This window comes from Periplaneta americana, chromosome 12 (assembly GCF_040183065.1).
Source record: "Periplaneta americana isolate PAMFEO1 chromosome 12, P.americana_PAMFEO1_priV1, whole genome shotgun sequence".
Lineage (NCBI taxonomy): Eukaryota > Metazoa > Arthropoda > Insecta > Blattodea > Blattidae > Periplaneta > Periplaneta americana.
In genome coordinates this window covers 104,938,155-104,957,750 of record NC_091128.1, presented here as the reverse complement: position 1 = coordinate 104,957,750, position 19,596 = coordinate 104,938,155, and the positions used below count along the sequence as shown (strand labels likewise).

The 19,596-nt window shown below is 33.5% G+C and overlaps 1 protein-coding gene across 7 annotated transcripts in view; it reads left to right on the top strand.

The window, feature by feature from the left end:
* LOC138710756 (uncharacterized) overlaps positions 1-19,054 on the top strand; it is a 290,182-nt gene extending 271,128 nt beyond the window's left edge. For all 7 annotated transcript variants that reach the window (XM_069841855.1, XM_069841853.1, XM_069841854.1 and 4 more), the window contains 2 exons: positions 1,903-5,450; positions 16,252-19,054. In XM_069841855.1, coding sequence (XP_069697956.1) covers positions 1,903-5,300 — 3,398 coding nt within the window. In that variant the 3' untranslated portion in view covers positions 5,301-5,450; positions 16,252-19,054. The remainder of the gene's footprint in view (positions 1-1,902; positions 5,451-16,251) is intronic.
* The last annotated feature ends 542 nt before the right edge of the window (positions 19,055-19,596 follow it).

Here is a 19,596-nt window from a genome sequence, read left to right as displayed (position 1 = left end):
ACAATCATTTGGAAACCAATAGGTAAATCGACTAAGTTTTTCGTTGACTAAGTATTCTCTCTTATATTTCATAGTGATTCCACTCGGTAATAATCTAAATTTGTTCAGTTCTTAAATATTGTGTTCAGACATCATTGGAAATTGTTTGGAAATTGGCTTTTGTCGTAAATTTTCTCAATTTTTCCTTTCCCACAACCACTCATTTCTAGTTCCTCTCCCCAAAAATTTCATGTTGACCATTCAGTCACCAGAGATGTCCTGTTCCCATCTTTAGCTTGCGATTATTTATTTAACTTCAAGTATGTGTATTGTGTATGTATATTTTTGACATGCTGTAGTAATAATAATTCTCTATAACTAAATTTTCTGTTTACGTAATATTTTTTTTATTTACAAACAAAGTAATATTTTAAGCAAATTAAGCACTATTTATGAATAAAGGGAAAATGTCTTGGAACATTTGATAATGATAACCCCATAGAGTTTGACGATCTCATTCTTGATAGAACTTGATTTTGAATAAAATTAAGAAAACGTTGTGAATAAACCATTACTGAATTGTTTTCTTTAACTAATGAGGAAAATTAATTATACCGGTACAATAGCTTTCTTCCTTCTTTCTTACTATGTTTAACCTTCCCTTTATCTGATTTACATGATAGTGGTTAGGAGGGGAAGACATCTCACAAATGTGGATCTCTCTTGTCATGGGATTAGCATGATCCAGATCCACTGCTGAGACATAACAGGACAATCACAAGAGAATGGATAAACACCCAGTTCCGTGGGTGGAAGATAAATTATTTCCATTGTCCATGTCGAGAATCAAACTTTGGACCACTTAGGGAACACACGCTCTATCCACATGCCCACATTGGCGGAGAATTCCATTGTTTTTGCAGATTTAATGTATAACATCATTTACATATCATTCAAGTAAATTAATTATTTTAAATACATTAATAGTAATGACTTTTAAGAAAAAAATAAGGATAAGAAAAATAATGAAAAAACCTTTTTTTGTATAATTCACTAGTACAATAATTGTTTTATATACTTCTTTGAATTACTTGCCACAATATTTTGTATTTCAAGTTATTTTAATATAATTTTTCGAAAGAAATACATACCTTCTCTCAATAGGTGAAAAGGCAGAGTTTTTATGAATACGTCATATGACAGGTGTGCCAGATGAAATGTGAAATGTTGAACCAATGAACCCATTAGCTGATAGTCACTATAGTGATCTATGTTTCATTTCTCCTGCTTGGTTCTGTGGCACTTTTCACTAGACAAAGATTTTTTAATTCTTATTTTTGGAGGTGCATTTGCTCTGTATTAACCTGAATCTATGGTTGCTGGTGCACTCTCTTGTATCAATGTTAAAATACACTACTTGCACATTAAAGATATTGATCAGGATGCATTTGCTTCTTGTCTTAATGACCATAGACACACACTTAACACTTACCTTCTGTTCAGTTTACTCGCTGAGTGCAATGATTTGACAGCTCCTCAGTTGACAATACATTCAAAAGAGACAGCAAAGACTCTCAAATTGGTTGTTAAAATATATATCATTATCTAGTTATAAAATATGTACTATGTTTTTACATGTTGCAAAATAAAGAGATTGGTAATTGTATTATTGTTTTAATCGGCTAATAATTGAGTCTTAGAGCAATCATTATCTGTTAGGAATTGTAAAAGAAAATTATTACTTATAGTGCAACAGTAAGAAATATAGGTATGTATGTCGATGTGATCTCAAGAATATCTCCTAAACAGGATGCCTGAAATCCAAATATATTTAAGTGGAGTATAAATATATAATTCTGGCAATTAATTGTAATTTATCTCTCCACTGTTCTTTCTTCTTCTTTTTAACATTATTTGTTGTAGCAACTGTATCATCATCAGATGGGCGTGAAACCCCTGCCTCACTCTCTCACCAGGGCTATGATGATAATAATGGGGGTCAGTGGGCTCATTATGACCCTGGTTACTGGGGTCCCGAGGCTTGGTGGGGCTGCTATCCCTCTCCCACCCCAGAAATGCCTGAGAACGCTGAACAATATTGGGATCCATACTCGGCAATGTATGCCTATATGGCAGAAGTAAATGCTGCTTATGGATTTCCACCTATGCCTTATCCTTCAATGTACTCCCCTCACCATTTCGCTCCTCCCAGATCTGCTCGGTATCCTCATGGTGGAAGCAGTGACTCTGATGAGTGTTCGGGCTACTCATCAACAGATGAGATGGCTTACTATAGTGCAAACTTTGCTCGAGGAATGATGCCGATGATGAATGACCGCTATGGACCTCGAATGGCAATGTATGGCATGCCATCACCTGCAACGCCAAGTATCATGGTTACAAACACTCCTCAGAGTGAAAGTCTTCCAAAGAAGCCACCTGTTTCAGACATAAATGGAACAGAAAAAACAGAGCAGCACACAAAGAAGGAAGCAAAAGTAGTTGAAGAAAATGTAACAGTACGAGAGGCAAGCATTCCTCGTCCCCCGAGTTCTGTTGATTTAGATGCGTATGAAACAGCTGAGTCAGAAAAGTGCTCTGATGATGAAGAGACGACTACTGACTCTGATACGGAGGTGGAGGATGATAAAGATAGTTGTAGTAAAAGTGAAAAGTCACGCTCAAGCTCAGGACAGCTTCAAGCTATCCGCTCTGTGTCAGACATCAACATATACAAAAATACAGCAGACTCTGATGCACACGAATCTGAGACAAATGATGAGGAAACTGATCATGACGAAGAAACTGATGAGAACGATGATGACGATGATGATGACGAAGAAGAAGAAGAGGAAGAGAAGAAGCATTATTCTGAGGGCGATGAGTGCATTCCACATCAGCTGAGCGTGATATTTGAGGAGAGCGAGCAAAGTGATGTAGAGAGTGTGAGACGGTCTGGAAGGACGAGCAGCAGCATCACTGTGAGTGAGGATGGGGATAGCTCCACCATCGACAATGGCGATGACGAGAGTGATGGTGACGGGGATATCTTGGACAGTGAGTCCTCTACTGTTACAGTGCGATTACCTCTCAAGCTTAAATTCAGTCGTTCTGAAAATGATGAGGAAGTAACTACAGTCATTGTGGGTGACAGCCAGGTAAAGCGACAAGAGATTATGGACAGTAGTCCTATTTCTAAACCAATAATTGAAGAACATTCTGAAAATAATGACAAGACGCCAAAAGAGGAGGAGACGCCAGAAGCTATTAAAGCTGAGGTAGAAGAAGAAGAAGATGAAGAAGCAGAAACATGTGCCGATATATCAGTTACTCTCTGTTTCCCATCTAAACCAAACCCAAGTAGGAGAGTGGAAGAATGGAGGCGAAATGCTAGTCAATATGCTGAGAGTAATGCAACAAATATTAACAATGAGAATGCAGTGCAACATACAAACTCTTCGAGTAAGAAATGTGGTAAAAGTGGCACAAAAATAAAGTCCAAAACGAATGATAGCACACACCAGACACCATCTGATGACTTGGATGTTTATGAAACAGCTGAGTCTGATTCAGATGTATCAGTTTGTTTGTCTTTACCCCTAAAGAAAAGACCACAAAAAGGATCTGGTGGCTCAACACCCGGATTTGAGAGCATCAGTAATATATCAGAAGAAGAGGACGAGGAAGATGGAAAGGGTTCCAGTCACTGCGAGGATGATTCTAGTAGCACCACTAGCATCCAGACAGTTCGAATGACGTCGGGGTCACGAGGAAGATCTAGTGGAAGTGAAATAGAAGCAATAGCAACTGCTGATGAAGGAGATGAAATGTTAACTAGCAAATCTGATAGCTTTGTTGCAAGTGCAGAGAGTAAAGTGAGCAATGAAACAAAAGATAAAATTAAGAGCAAGGAAAATGCAAACAATGACGAGGCAGAAGAGGATGATGATGATGATGACGACGACGACGACGATGACGACGATAGTTCAGAGAGTGGGAAAACATCAACAAGCAGCAAAAGTTGCATCAGTAATAAGGAAGTGAACTCTGAAAAGGGTAAGAAGAATCATATGAAGCCTGATAACAATAATGATGTGAAAGACAATGAAGACGAAAGCAGTGAAGAATCAGATGATAACCAGGATGAAAAGGAGCAGGATATAATTCAAAGGATTTATGATTTATGCATAGAGCCAATGAAATTAAACCTGAAGGATCTGAAGCAAAGCAATATTGTTTCAGATAAAAATAAAGAAATGGAAAGCAGTTTAGATCAAAAAGAAGATTCTGAAACAAATGCCTTACAGAATATAATCAGTACGAATGAAAAAATAAAGAAAGGAGATGAGAATGAGCGAAAGAGACAGAATTCCAAGTCTCAAGAAGAGAGTGAGGAAGACGACTCTGGTGTAACATCGGATATGAGTAGACCAATTTCTGATGCTGACACCGAATCAGAGGCTGGTCGAAGTGAACAAACTCGCTTCACACAGTGTCAACGTGCTTCTACACACTCCAGGCTCTTCAAGTTGCTACAGGATGAGTGTGGGAAGAGCGATGACGAAGATGAAGATGAGGAAGGCGCAGTTCGACAAGATGTCACTAAAGGGGGTGGCAACATGAAGTCTCGCCGGGAGCATCTCACCTTGCCACTTCACACCAGTAATGGTAGTGATCCTGATAGCCTGTCCTCGTCATCTGGTGTGACATCGCCAGCCTCACCAACAGTCACAGACCGACTGGTCAGGGAGCTAGTGCAAAGCTTATTACAGAGGAAAAAAGGCCGCCGCTTGAAGAAACTTCCTTTAGCGAAACTGCATGCTGCTGCTCTGAGGATACTACAGGAAGATATGGATCCATATGACACTGGGAGTTCTGAAGACAGCACCGGTAACCATGTCTACCTCTCACCTGCACGCAAGCAAACTCACCATTCCAATAACACTGCCAACTGTCCCATGCCTCCTCAGCAAGTGATATATGGGACTAATTATTACGACTATTGTGATTATTATGATTCCTGGGCCAATGCTGCCTCCTACTATGGCACCGATGCCTGTGGTGCATTTGAGTACGACATCGTGCCATCCAGAGCATTTAAGTTGCTGTCAGAGCACGCTCAACCTGGAGGGTTCAGCTCTGGAGTCATCAACGGTCTATGGGCAAAGTGTCCGAGGATACCGAGTTCAAAGAACGTGCCCAAAGATGTGGTAGCGGCTCCAGAGACTGAAGCGGACAACACAGATAAGACTGAACTCAGCTCCTCTCCCTGCCCTGCTCCTCCCCCTCAGTCAGCCCAAGCCTCAGCTCGAGCCACGTGATGGGTGAGAGAAACACGCGAGCGAGTGAGAGAGAAATTGAGGGTGAACGCTTACACGCACGTTCCTCCCACACACGTTCGATTGAACGGTTCTCTGGAGAGATGTTTTTGATAGACATATGAGATGTCTGTAGAAGGTCAAACCCAGGAGGTAACAACCCTCTTGTTGTTCTACTGTTTTTTATTCACCATTTTGTGATTTGAATTTGATTAGCTAATATATTTGATCCGTACGGTAGCATTTTTATTATTTTTTTCTTATTTTTGTACTTCACATATTTTAGACTCATAATAATTTGAAAATAAGACTAAACGTTTTGAGTAAATATTGTCTCTATGGAGTAAACTCCACCTTTATGGAATTGTGAAAGCTAATAAACAATAAAAGCACATACTTAAAGAGTCCAATGTAATCATATTACAGCTTATTAATGTCTGATCTGCACCACATGTGACTAAAAATTTCTACTGTCAAGTTCAGGTTCGCTGGTATCAATGCTTTAATGTGACTGTAGCTGTAAAGTATTCTACCCTAACTTTGCAATACTTGTTAAAATAAATTCATTACTTTGAAATGTTATTTGTATTTTTGCTTAACAAGATATACACAAAGCTACTAAAATGTTAGCAGCTGGACAGTTATGGTTAAATAAAACAAATGCATATGTTGGTAATGAAACCTTGCATCTTGCATTTTCTGTTCGCATTTAATAAAATAATATAATTAACCATTTTGTTAGCAAACAGTCGTTGTGATGGAGTTTATTATTTTTCTTCTGAATTTGTAACTGACACTTTTACAGACTGCTATAGAAAGGTGCAGTTTGCTTCAAAGAGATTTTTCACTGAGAATTTTGATAAATTTTCTAACAATATTCATGTTGTCTTGAGTGTATGAGTTCATTATTTACAGTTTTCTTAGAATAACAAGCATTCCTTTGTCATAGTGAATAAGCATGATCAGCTTTATTCGAAGATGTACATGGTGTACTTATGCGACTGGGAATTAGCACATCTTACAGTATATGTATCTTTCTCACTGCATAAAAATTATTATAAACCAGCTACTGGATTTGTGAATCTCTGAATTGGATGAAATAAAGTCATTTAAGTAATTTTACTTCAACAGGAGATTGGACACGACTGGGCAGGAGTGTGCATATTTTTTTTACATAATTTGTACGTTTATTACCTTACTTGAGGTTTACATATTTACTTAAAATTTGTAAGTACACCCTGAACTTCTGCAATCTCAGCATACCAGACGGCAAGACTGAACTAACATTTCCGGAAGTTGAGATAAGTTGCTTGTGCATGGAAGGGTTTGTGTGCTTTTAGACGTTTGTTTTTATGCATATGTGTGTATGTGTGAACATGCGCAACTGCAATTAACAGGAAATGTAAAAAAATATATTTTCGTAATTGAGACTATTGCGTCACATTTCGTCACCATTTTTCCTTCTCCGATAAGGAAACATAATAAAATGAGAAGATCTTTCCATAGTTCGTGGCGTAATAGAGAGAAGCTCTATTTACATCTCAAAGAAACCTGTGTCGAAAACAGTTTTCTTTTGGTATTTTGTTATAATGACATTTCGTGTATTAAGTGATAAATGAATTAGAAACTAAATTCTCTTTACATACACTAACACAACGTCACAATTTAATTAATTAAAGTAGATATGTTAAAAGTGGTATCAGTATTATTCACAAACATTTTGAGTGTATATTACATTACCGGTACATCTCTAATACAAACGTCCCTAATTCGAGTCCTGTATCAAGAATTTCGGAAAAGATCGATACAAAAATCCTAGATAAGATACAGAACTATAATCATATGAACAATAAGGTCAATTCTATAGTGAACTCTTTCTTATACTTTTACTTTATTTTACAGAATAAACAGCCTACTCTATAACGCTAAAGATAGTGAAGTGGTTGTTAAATCTATTTTCTTCTGTGCGAGATAATCCCTTTTCATCCATCTTGAAATAATGTATTTTTCCTCTGAATAATTTTGGAACATTCTACCTTTATATGAATTTTAAAATGAAAAATTTCAGATGATAAACAAGTTTACTTTTCTTATGTTCCATAGCCTTCCCATTTTTCTTCTCTAGCAAACCATACTGGCAAGTATAGAATAACAATAATTTAATAATTTATTTATTTCATCTGGCAGAACTAATATCAGCAGACGTTCTCTTCAGTCCGTCAGACTCCAATTGAATATAATGGACTTGCATAATATTGCAATAATAATTACAATATCTAGAACATACAACAATGATATGGCAGTATTTTTTTTTACCTTGTACGGAGGAGGAACCCTGAAGGCTTGCATTGAAGCCTGAGGCTTATTGTGCTTACCACTCCTATTCTGTGAATGATTAGGTAGCCAAACGGCCATGCTCTTGTACAAGTACAGGCATGCCGCACCATGAACTTAACCTGAGCTATTGTATGGATGATGATGATGATGATGATGATGATGATGATGATGATGATGATGATGATGATATGTGAATTAATGATGGCGAAATGAGTCCGAAGTCAGCGCCAAAAGTCGCCCAGAAATTCTGCTTCAATTGGTTAGTAGTAATTGTAGATAATAAAAGTAAAAGTAAATAAATACCAGTAATAAAAAGTTAGATAAGTAGTGTTAGTGAAATAGTAATAAACATTGATAGTAATAATAATAATAATAATAATAATAATAATAATAATAATAATAATAACAATAATGGGGTACTTTAATATATCCTGTTATATACATAACCATTAAAAATTTAAAAAAGGAAAAAAAAAGGTACTGGTATTTTCTAAAATATAATTAATAAATAATTCAATGTACAACTTTTGAAATTTCAAACTAATATAGGCTACGTATTTTTAAGCCTTTGATGGCATTTCAAATAGTTAACGTGTAGCAGTATGTCATATCAGTACTTTTATTTGCTCCTGAATTAGTCAGCAGCTCGAAGATTAGATGGAACCCGTAAGTGACACCAGTACTAATACCGGTACATGCTTATTTGTGACATGTGATTCTAATCACTTTTTGAATTGTATTATCTAGTATAACTTTTAATATGTAGGCCTACCATAATTTATAATTATATTTTCAGTACCGGTATACCTGCATATAGCAATTATAGGAATAAAACATCTGTTTGCCTAGAAATAGTGATGAACACTTCAAAATTTGTCATTAGTGTAGAATTTCGAAAATTATTTGTTAGAAGTTAGCTAAACTTCAAATAAATCATATTTTTATTTTTAAAAGAGATATCAGTAATGAAAGTATAAGATAAGTGAAATCATTAAAAATGTCACGTATACAGTCCAAGAAAATATGAAACTAAAGTTCTCTTACTTTTCGATCTCATTAGTAAAGGAAATGAATGACCAGTATCACACACTGGCTGCATTACCCATGAAAAAGAGTCCTGGTTTAGTTTTTTAAGAGGCAGAGTGGCACCAGAACCTTTCTGAAATTACGGCAAAAAATAAATCTCATAATTAGAGCATCCCATTTAAATTCAGTTGTGGTAATTGATTATGTCTCGGTGGCTTAGAGCACAGGGAAACCTTGAAAAAAGTTTTCCTGTTGCATACATCTTATAGAAATAGTGCAGCAAAATATAATTTTTATATTAATACAATGCAATTACATGCAATATAATAAAATACTTATGGAGAATGAAGATAGACTATTAGTATATCATCATATCTCAATTTTAATCAGAAATAGACATACAATATCTGTGCTCTAAGCCATTGGTATATAAATGTAACCCAAAAATGATTTCTGTTTTTCTTTCCTTTACTATTAGGACATAATAATGGAGTTATTGAGTTATGTCATACTAGTTATAAACTTGCGACCTGAAAGATCTATTGCGCATCCCCGTCATATTATCCGACCAGTCCAATACTTTGATGTTCTTAATGAACTGGATCAAACTACAGACTGGGACAGTTGATAGTTCTCAAGCTTTGGAAAATGTTTTCCAAAGATGAGAGCTCTTTGATGAGCGAGTGCATTGCATTCGCACAATAGATGAGCTACAGACTCATCTCCCTGTGAACAACGATAACAGGTTGGGTTGATATTATGTCCCATCCTATACAGGTTCTTGTTGAGGGCACAGTGTCCTGTAAGGAATAAGGAAAAAATAATATTAAGTAATATTCCACCTTCTTTTTATATTCTCGATGATAGCTTATTAAAAGAAAAACTTCTACAGGGTGGAAGTGAAATAACCTTGCAGATTGAAAGAGATGATAAGGTACACGTAAATGAATAGAAAACCTATATTATGTTTTGTGATTAAATGCAAGGATAATTAGAAAATTAAGTTTGAAGTTTCAACAGTCCAGCAGCATGTCGCTAAATATTATACTCATATATAGATGTAAGAGGTCAACGAATTTAGTGAGTCTCCATATGTAACCTGCCAAGATGTTGCCGTGCGTTCGCTCCGTGTAATGGTTTTTGCATGCTATTGAAATACACCAAAGGGATAAATTATTCTTTATTAGATTTCTTTCGATATGGACAAAAATCACGATCCTACTCGCAATAGTTACCGAATAAGAGATAGTTAAACATTTGAGAGAAAACATTTTTTTTTTTAACAACTATGAACTTTCCACCAATATGATATTATAGTTTTTTGTTACATACAACATGAGCTATTCGCTCTGAAATCTACAAGGCTACTTCATTTCCACCCTGTATAGTGCATACATTTTATTTTCCCTCATTCACGGATGTAGAGTGGATGCAGCAGTGCACAGAGAAGCTGCACATATGTGAGCGATGTAAGATAAAATGTATGCACTGTATTAAACAGGTCAGTCACTTAATTGGTCTTGGATTGGTTGGTTGAGTAGTCAGTCAGCTAGTCATTTAGTCATTTAGCAGATGGCTGAGTCAGTTGATGAGTTAGTTTCGGTGGGTTGATCAGTCAACCAGCAGTTATTTGTTCCTTTGATTAGTCAGTCAGTTGGATTGTCCACCAAACACAATTACCTGGTCAGTTGCTAACTAATTGAGTACTGGTAATAGGTTTAGATTCTACTCTGCTTACAATAATTGCTTTTTAGCAAGATTGTTGTCAAATGCATTGTGTTTGTTGTGCATGATAGTAATATCTTTTTCGTGTATTACAGAATTGAATTTAAATTATTAACAGAAAATAACTATTAATTGTGTTGTCAAATTAAAATCATATGAAATGTGTATTACTCAATACATATAGAGTTTAAAATTATCATTATAAATTGATCCATATATAAATGATGAAATAAAATACAAATTTAACTAAGTACCGGTATTGTATATGTTAATATTCCAGCTATTTGATACCGTAGATATGTTTATTTTACTTGCAATTATAATCACATTTAAAGGACTTGAAACAAAGAAAGCTATGCTTGAAATAAATAAACGATATTGTATATTTCATTATCAAATGATATACTGTTTGCAGCTCTCTTTATAGTACCAGCATTAGTATCGATAGCTATTATATTGAGTTCTAGTGTCATTGTTGAATGTAGGGTAGTACCTCTATGCTGGTACACAAAATTGCCAATGGTTTTTTAAACAAAAGACATGTACTTACTAATAACATAAAATGTAATAAGGTACCCGGTACCAGTATGCTAAATTGTAACTTCAGAAAAATATATCACCATCAGTTTTTCTCTACTTCGACCTGTGTTCAATCTACATATTTTAATTACAAATTATATCAAGAAATAAAAAGAATTAAAATCTGTTTTCTACCTTTGTGGAGGAGAGAGTAAATTTTCATATTATCTATTTCGGTATAAGTTCATCTATCATGCAGGAATGAAAGAAGTATGTATCAGTACTAGTAGGATCCTTTCACTTCTCCTGAAGCATAGGACCTTTATGAAAGCTCGCCAATGAATTCTTTTGTTAGCCATCACCTTGATCTCATTTCAGCTTTTTCTCATTAAATCGACAACTTAACATCGTGCCGGCTTGCTTTTATTTTGGTTTCTTTGATAACTATACTGAAGAAGAGAGAGTTATCACTCTCTAGCTTCCGATTCCAGTGATGAGATTGCCATCTAAGTATCTGGCCCTGTTACTGAGAGAAGTAAAAGTAGATTATTTTTCTTATATAGCCTAAGGAGAAAATCACAAGAGTATTCTTTACATTGCCACTGATTTGAAGTAGAACTTTGCAAAATTAATTACTCTTTCATATTTAAATATTAATTCATATGAAAAGAAATACAATACAGAAAGAAGATAGTCGATTCTTCTGTTCTTCCATATCTTAAAATTCCATATTCTCTTACAACTTTTCAATAATAGCATTCTGACAAATAAACTGAAATTATATTTCTAGAAATAGAAAAGAATTTCTTTGGTTCCCAAAGTTATTAAATTACTTTTGTTAATAAATACATTGTAAACACAATGATAAGAATTAATTTTTTACTAGTATTAACAAATATTTGTTTCTTTTAGTAGCATATCTATCTGTCCAAATGCCATGATGTTCTCAGAACCAGCTAACATGGAAAATATGAAGAGAACAAAAAATAACGCTAGAAAAATTGCTAGAGAAATGATCAATTTCTATAATATTATGTGTCTAACACATTATTTTAGGTAATTTAATTTTATAGAAAGATTGGATTCCCAAATTGAAAAGTTACATAGACACGCTGTTATTTTTTGGGTGTCAGATTCTCGCTAATTTTGTTAACGCAATATTAAAGTTAAGATTCAATAATATCTATCCTTAAGCCAGTAATTTTTTTCTTTACATTTCATCTTCCTTCTTCATTTATTTTGAATGTGTACGTATGACCAAACAGGTATTCTTGGATCACTCGCACTATTTATGGGTGGGTTTCTGACAGCTAAAATTGAGACATGTAAGTAAATAACAAGACAAGCGCCAAAAGCATAGTTTTGAGATAATCAACAACATTTAAAAAAACAATTTTATGACCTCGCTAGAAAAGCAGGAAAAAAATTGACTTAGAAATGCTTTATAGACATTGGTAATGTATTTATTGGTACTGTAACTAAGTAAGTTCAAGTACAAAAAATAAAAAAGTTGGAAATAATATAACAATTGCAGTCCAATGGCATTAACATAAATAACGATACAAGGTCACAATATGATTTTTAACTTTACTTTACTTGGTCCTCAAAGAAGGGTTTATTTTCTTTTTTTCAGATAGTGATCATTTTAGTTAGGTCCCGACTTTGTCTTTAGACAGTCATGTTACACCCTGAAGTGGTTCCAGCTGCAGCTGTTGACGATCAGGTGACTTCACTTTCTTTTTAAGATGTGGATTTCTTTGAACTCTTCAATATCATTCAAAGTTGACCGAATTTGGAGTACCCCTAGTCATTCTGCTGTCTATTTCATCCACCATGCTTTCGAAATGTGCACTTTAGTGGTGTGAATGTCCTTTTCAGCTGCTTACTTAAAAAAAAAATCTGTGTCTTGCGTAATAGTCACTATGAAAGCTGTTGTGTGTGGCTTCAACAATAAGGCGAACTGAACTAGTTGGGACTTCATACACAGTTGGTCTCTTTCGTCTCTCTATCTCAACAAAATCACGATCGCAAAACATAAAAGAATGTCCTTTCACCAGCAACTTGCGTTCTATTTCAGTAAAATAGCCTTTAGGTAAACCCACAGAAAAGTAATAATCTTATTTTATTCTACCCACAGCAGTTATCACTTCACATTCCGGGCTTCTCTTTACAAGTAAGTGTTGATGTAAATGTTTCGTCCACTCAGGAAGAATTTCGTTCCCACATAAGGCTCCATGTGGTATGTACTGGAAAAAATAATCCATTAGCATAACAAATAAGAAATTTAAGCAAAGAATACAGACACTTATTAATTACTGGTACATAGTGAAAAAATCGTATCCCAATGGTCCAGCCTGACTACAAAATGAAAAATTGTAATATTGTTGTTATTATGATTTTCTTTTCGGTAGACAAAAATAATTATAGGACTTTAAACTAAGTTCCACTGAAAAATCTATAATCCTGCTAATTCATTCATTCATTCATTCATTCATTCATTCATAGTGTTCTGCTCAAGGGCAGGTCTTTCACTGTAAACCCAGCATTCTCCTATTTTCTGCCTTCCTCTTAGTCTCCGCATATAATCCATATATCTTAATGTCGTCTATCATCTGATATCTTCTTCTACCCCGAACTCTTCTCCCGTTCACCATTCCTTCCACTGCATCCTTCAGTAGGCAGTTTCTTCTCAGCTAGTGACCTAGCTAAGTTACTTAAAATATGCTGAATAAAATAGACCTAGTCTACCTCATGTGTGGGGGAGCTTAGATGGAATCACAATGTTATACTTTCGACGATATTATTTTTCTTCACTTCATAATCTTGTCTTCTCTTTCTCAGTTTTCTTATTGTTTCCCCTTCCATTTCATAGTATTAGGTTTATTACTGTTAATAACAAGAATCGCAAGTACATAATACAGCCACCTCCCCTGACTAGCTCTTCACATTAATTCGTGAGAAATACATTAGAAATTATGTTTTGGCGTTTGACTCATTATTTGACCATCAGCACTGGTGAATTACTCGTGCACTAACTTGCGGATTTTTTAACAACTATTTTGCCTTTGTTTTGTGCTTAGATCAGAATATATGTTATTGGCGATGGCGTTTATAACACTATTTCACCACTAACTTAAATTTCAACTTTTTGGCGCTTGACACATTATTTATTTACATACCACAATTGATGTGACTTTTACAACTGAAAATATACCGTAGGCTATATTATTAATGCAGAGCCTTTAAACATTTTCATTTGAAATGTCTTACTCTTGAAGAACAGATTTACATATGTTTTTAAAATGACATTTGTTTAATCTCCAAAGACTGATTGCAATTTTAATGGTTTTCAGAATTTCAAAGTAAATGCTAGGATAACGTTTCGATACAAAATATTGTGCATTTATTTTTTATTAGTAAATTAACATTATAATATTATTCACTGATAATGCACTATAACACATGCACATTTAAATTAAGAAATAAACTAATAAATTAATCAATATTAAGTATTCATAAATTATATTATTTCTTTAGATTATTAATTTTTGATCGATTTATTCTTAAGATAGTATTGTTTTCATTTTATACAAATGATCTTACAGTTAGCAGATTGGGACGAAGTCATTATGTTATTATAAATAATTTCTCATTTTTGTCTATAAAAATATATCACCCTAAGGAAATAAGAGTTGGAAGAATTAGGCAGATATTAAAAATATGTGTTACACATAACTTTTAATTAATTAATTGATGAACTAGTGGACTTACTCGTGTTAAATATTTAACACGAGTAAGTCCACTAGTTCATCAATTAATTATAATCAAGTGTTAAAAGTGGTGTACGCAAGATTCAAAATGGATAACATAACTTTTATTACCCAGAAAGTTAAATTAATGCATACCGGCACTCCTTGCTAAGTTTGCATATGTGAATGAGAGAACTTACATCTTAAGTTATCAGATATATTTTTTTTGTACAAATATACACATGTGATTCATAACTATGACAGCGTTTTTATTGAACATATGACACTAATCACGTGCTGTATATATTTCAAATTATGCGATAAAACATTTATTTTCTTTAATGTTGGAAAATGATTAAATTAATTTTATTATACATCTCAATTTTATTATTTTAAGCTACAATATTGCGATATTTATTAGTTTTTCGTGTATATTACCACATACTGGCATGTATAACTAGCACGTTTAAATTGTTCTTATGAATTCACAGGCCTATAATTAAAAATACCGTAATGTATCAAAATGTTCGGTAATTATTGCTCCTCATTGTTTATTGTGCTGTGTTCTCCCTTACTATTATTTATGCTAATAGTTTAAATATTGTTTCTGCCATATTGTGCAATGAAGTCTGTAGTTATGATTTAAGGAGCCATTATAGATCGGTAATTTTGACAATATTATTGTCCTCACAGAAATATTGTCAGTAGTATTGAGCATCTTAAGATCGATATTGACAATGTGTCATTATATTGGTTGAATTAAAAAAATTGCCATACTGACATAAACTTGTTAACATTATTGACAGTGCATTTTCTTTTTCTGAAAAAAAAAAAAATACACAGGTCAAATTTATTAGAAGAAATAACTTAAATGTTTAGTTTCTCTTTCTTTTAAGTCCTTAAGTTACTACGCTTGCTACACATGTATCATTGTCATACATGTCATCCATTGTGATCTTCAGTACGTAGAGTGGGGCAGATATTGCTAGAAGTACGTACTGAAAATAGTGCTGTCAACTATATGAGATCAGAATTTTGTAACTGATAAAAATATAGACACTACATACTGCCAATATTAATAATCTGCAAGAAGGTTTTTGTTGTTTAGTTTCGTTATTGAGACTAATTCCATTAACTGAAAATATGTAAAATCAATATTAGTATTTCATTTCTGTATCTGATCTAAACACATTCGCTAATGTTTAATTCGTAAATCAGTAAGCGTGATAATTATTTAGATCCAGTTAAAAGAATAATTCGTAATTATGCTACTGATTTTCAGTAGAAACTAATTTCATTACCGGTATGTAAATTTTTTTTGTACATTATGTATTTCTCATTAATTTTCACCGATATTATATTTACGTAAACTCAAACAAGTCTGCTTTTATATGACAAATCTTTTCGAAATGTCAGACACATCTGTCCTCTCTCACTCAGTTTTTTTTTCATTTTCTCTCCATTCTTCTTCTCGTTACAAAATTATATAAAATGCAATTTATACGTGATACAAATTTCTGTATTATATTTACATATTTCACATATGATTAAAACAACAAAATATTCCAATTTGCATTTATGTTAATTGTGTGTTTCAGGTCCAGGTCAGTCAGATATGTGAAGAAGATATAAGATTGTAATGACAAGAGAACACGCTATGTAACTTGTGGACAAAGGATAGAACAAAACAGTTGTTCAGCTTGAAGACAGTTTATCATCATCTGCCACTGTTTACTAGCGTACAAAGTCTGTGTAACTCAGTTTCTAAACGTTGTGCTATACTACGCCTGCTTATATTCTTCAGCCTTACAATGCCAGTCTTACTAACTCTAAAATTACACACTAATACAGAATCTTCTTGGAGAGTAAGTCGTAAAATTGTAAGAAGTTTCTACTGATACCGGTACTTCAATTGAACCCGAAATGTCCTAAATGTAGTCTGATATTTGATCCTCACCTATTTTGAGCTTAAATTTGTTTTGGAGGAAGTAGAATTTTGTGGTATTTGAAAGCAAATATGTTTTCTTAATTCATAAAATCCACCTCCATCTTGCCACTACTATCTGCACTAACCTGTGACGTCTGTTACAGTTGAAGTGCAAAACCGATTTTGCCTTTTAACAGGAATATTGTATATAGGTTATACTAATTTGCCCTTCATATGACTAGTATTTTCCTCTGCATTAGCTCTTCATAATCTGTGTTGCATATTTACCTTCAAACAGCTGTTATCTTGAATGAAAGAATAATAGCTGATGAGAAGATGAACCCTAGTTTGGAAATACATTTTGGAGCTTAAAAATTTTATAAAAATACCAACAATACGGTAATAGGACACTTCCCATAGATCTAATAACGTGATATTATTTACATTATTTGAAGCTAACAGAATTGTTGGTATTATGATGTTTTATTTTCTGTAATTACATGTGTGATTGTAACGTGCGTGCTAGGATTCTGTCTTTATTGAAAGATTAGTTCTGTGTTTTGTTTGTTTGTATGTATATAATAATGTTACAGATCTTGTACATTAAATACCTTGTCAAAGGCTTTATAAAGTGGCTATTAGTAGATATTACTTTCACCACAGATATTTGTTAGCCAGCAAAGCACAAATATTAAAGTCAAAATTTAAAGTTTTATTTTTGACAGTTTGCTTTTATATAGACATTTATTTCCTATTTCCTATTATGTATTAAGAATAAATATGAGTCGTAATTTTCAAAAGTTCTGGATGTAATTCTGTGGATTATAATACCGCACTTAAATTATTTGAGAAAAAAATTATAGTCACTTAAATGTACAATATTTATAGTATCTATATTTTTTATGGATTGTTATTTCTTTAGGTCTGTACCACTATATTGATAGCATACATACTAGACCAGTGATAAGAGCATTGGTTGTACAGCATCCTCACATATCATGGTCTGTGATAGGATGTATCATACAGAAATTGATTAATCAATTTATTCATTTTCATTTAACAAAAGGCGTTTTAACAATATTTAATTCATAATTTATAGTCTTCAAGATGACGTCCACATTGGTAAAAATGTGTCCGGTACCGTTCTGGGTTTCGTGCAGTGCTAAATTTGTTAATGTAATTGTTTAAGATCTTTTGAGATAGTTGGTTAAAATTATTGAGTGTAATGATGGCTTGTACATATGCCATAGCGAGAGCTGCATTATTCATTTGGTTGAATGAACTGGCCACAGACTAGAAAATGTCTCCAGTTATAATTATGAGCTTGAAGTATGGAAGTGATTTCTCTGATGCTTAAAGCAGTTGTGGCATAATAGTCTTAGCTTTTAAAGGAAACGTAGGCCTATATGTGACTATTGTATGAAAAAAGGTTTTGTTTGCACTTTTTTTCATGACTGAAAATATATAAAATAGCACGCCATTTTGAATCGTGGAAATATATGTATTAATCATCAAATAAGAAGAAGACGACTGCTATTGAAGAAGGAAGAGGGAGAAATAAAGGTGGAAGATGACGAGGAGGAAAAGCAGAAGCTACACACGTTGGGACCTTTTTATCCTGTTTGGTCAATTAGTCTTGAAAATTGGATACCTGTAAGAGCTCCAAATATCTGGATGCCTCTTTCTTCTTCTCAAGAAGATTGTACAACACACTTAAAATTTACAAGAGGAGACGCTTTTTTTTTTACCAAACGAGAATTTATTTATTTTTCTATTTTATTTTAAAACTATAAAAATAAGTATAAAAATTAGAATAAAAATATTTTCATCAGTAAAAAAAGTCCAAACGAAACTCTTCTTCACAGAACAATCATATCTTATCTAGTGAAGAGTATAAGATGCACGAAGTTAGCTCCATGTTTCCTTTATGTCCCCAGTGCAATACAAGTTTATGCAGTGTATTTATACTATAAAAACATGCAGAAATCCTAGAGAGTTCAGTAAGGAAACTTTAAAGAGATTTTAATTTAATACAGAAACATTTTATATGCATTTGGACTGTATGTATGTTACAAAAAAAACTTTAAAATATTTGATCTCATAGAAATGCAAATGACGTTGAAAAGAATTAGTTGAAATAGTTTTATTTTATGAAGAATTTATTTGTCTGAACGATCGGAGAACGCAATTAGATGCCACTTTGTATGTAGAAACACTTGGTTTATAAGCGGAAGATTAAGTTGTCAAAAAGATCTTGTTACCGGTATTGAAGTAAAGGCAAATGACAAAACACTGTAACCTTTATATGAAAGTTTCTGATTGTAATGATGCAAGAATATCTTTCTTTCAATTTTATATGTGTTTATCTTTTCTTAAGAAGGTGCTTGTCATTTTGCCAGTATGAACTTTGTATTTTTGTGAAATTTATTGCATGCTCTGTACAAACAATTTATAATAAAGTAGATGAATAAATATTTCTGTTACAAATCTAATATAAATGTAAAGAATAACCCTTACTACCATCAGTAATACCTTATTACATATTGTGTTCGTGATAGCTCCTTGTTTTTTGCCTCCCCCCCCTTTCGGTTGCTATATTTCTGAAGATAGTGAAATCTGTCGTAAGAGAACATTTTATTTTTAAAGTGTTCGTGACATGCAGAGGCGACACCAGTAGGGGAGCTTCGGTGGTCTAATCTCTACACTTCAACTCTACGTAACTATTGAACAGACAATTGAAACTTGTTGAAATGCTTTCAAACAATCAAATATTTAAAAGTGGACAGTGAATTCCACTCCTTGCTACAGACTGCTTTGATAATAGGGTAGAGTGAAGTAAATTATGCTTTGCTTGCGTCTTATTGTTGATGTCATATTTGTTGTCATCTGGTCAATCCATATCTTGAATACGGTATAGTATCAGTCAACCATTTGAGTTCACATGGCAGACAAGCGAGTTACTCATGTGACTCAATAGTAAACACATGTGATCAGATAACATAAACAGAATACTTTC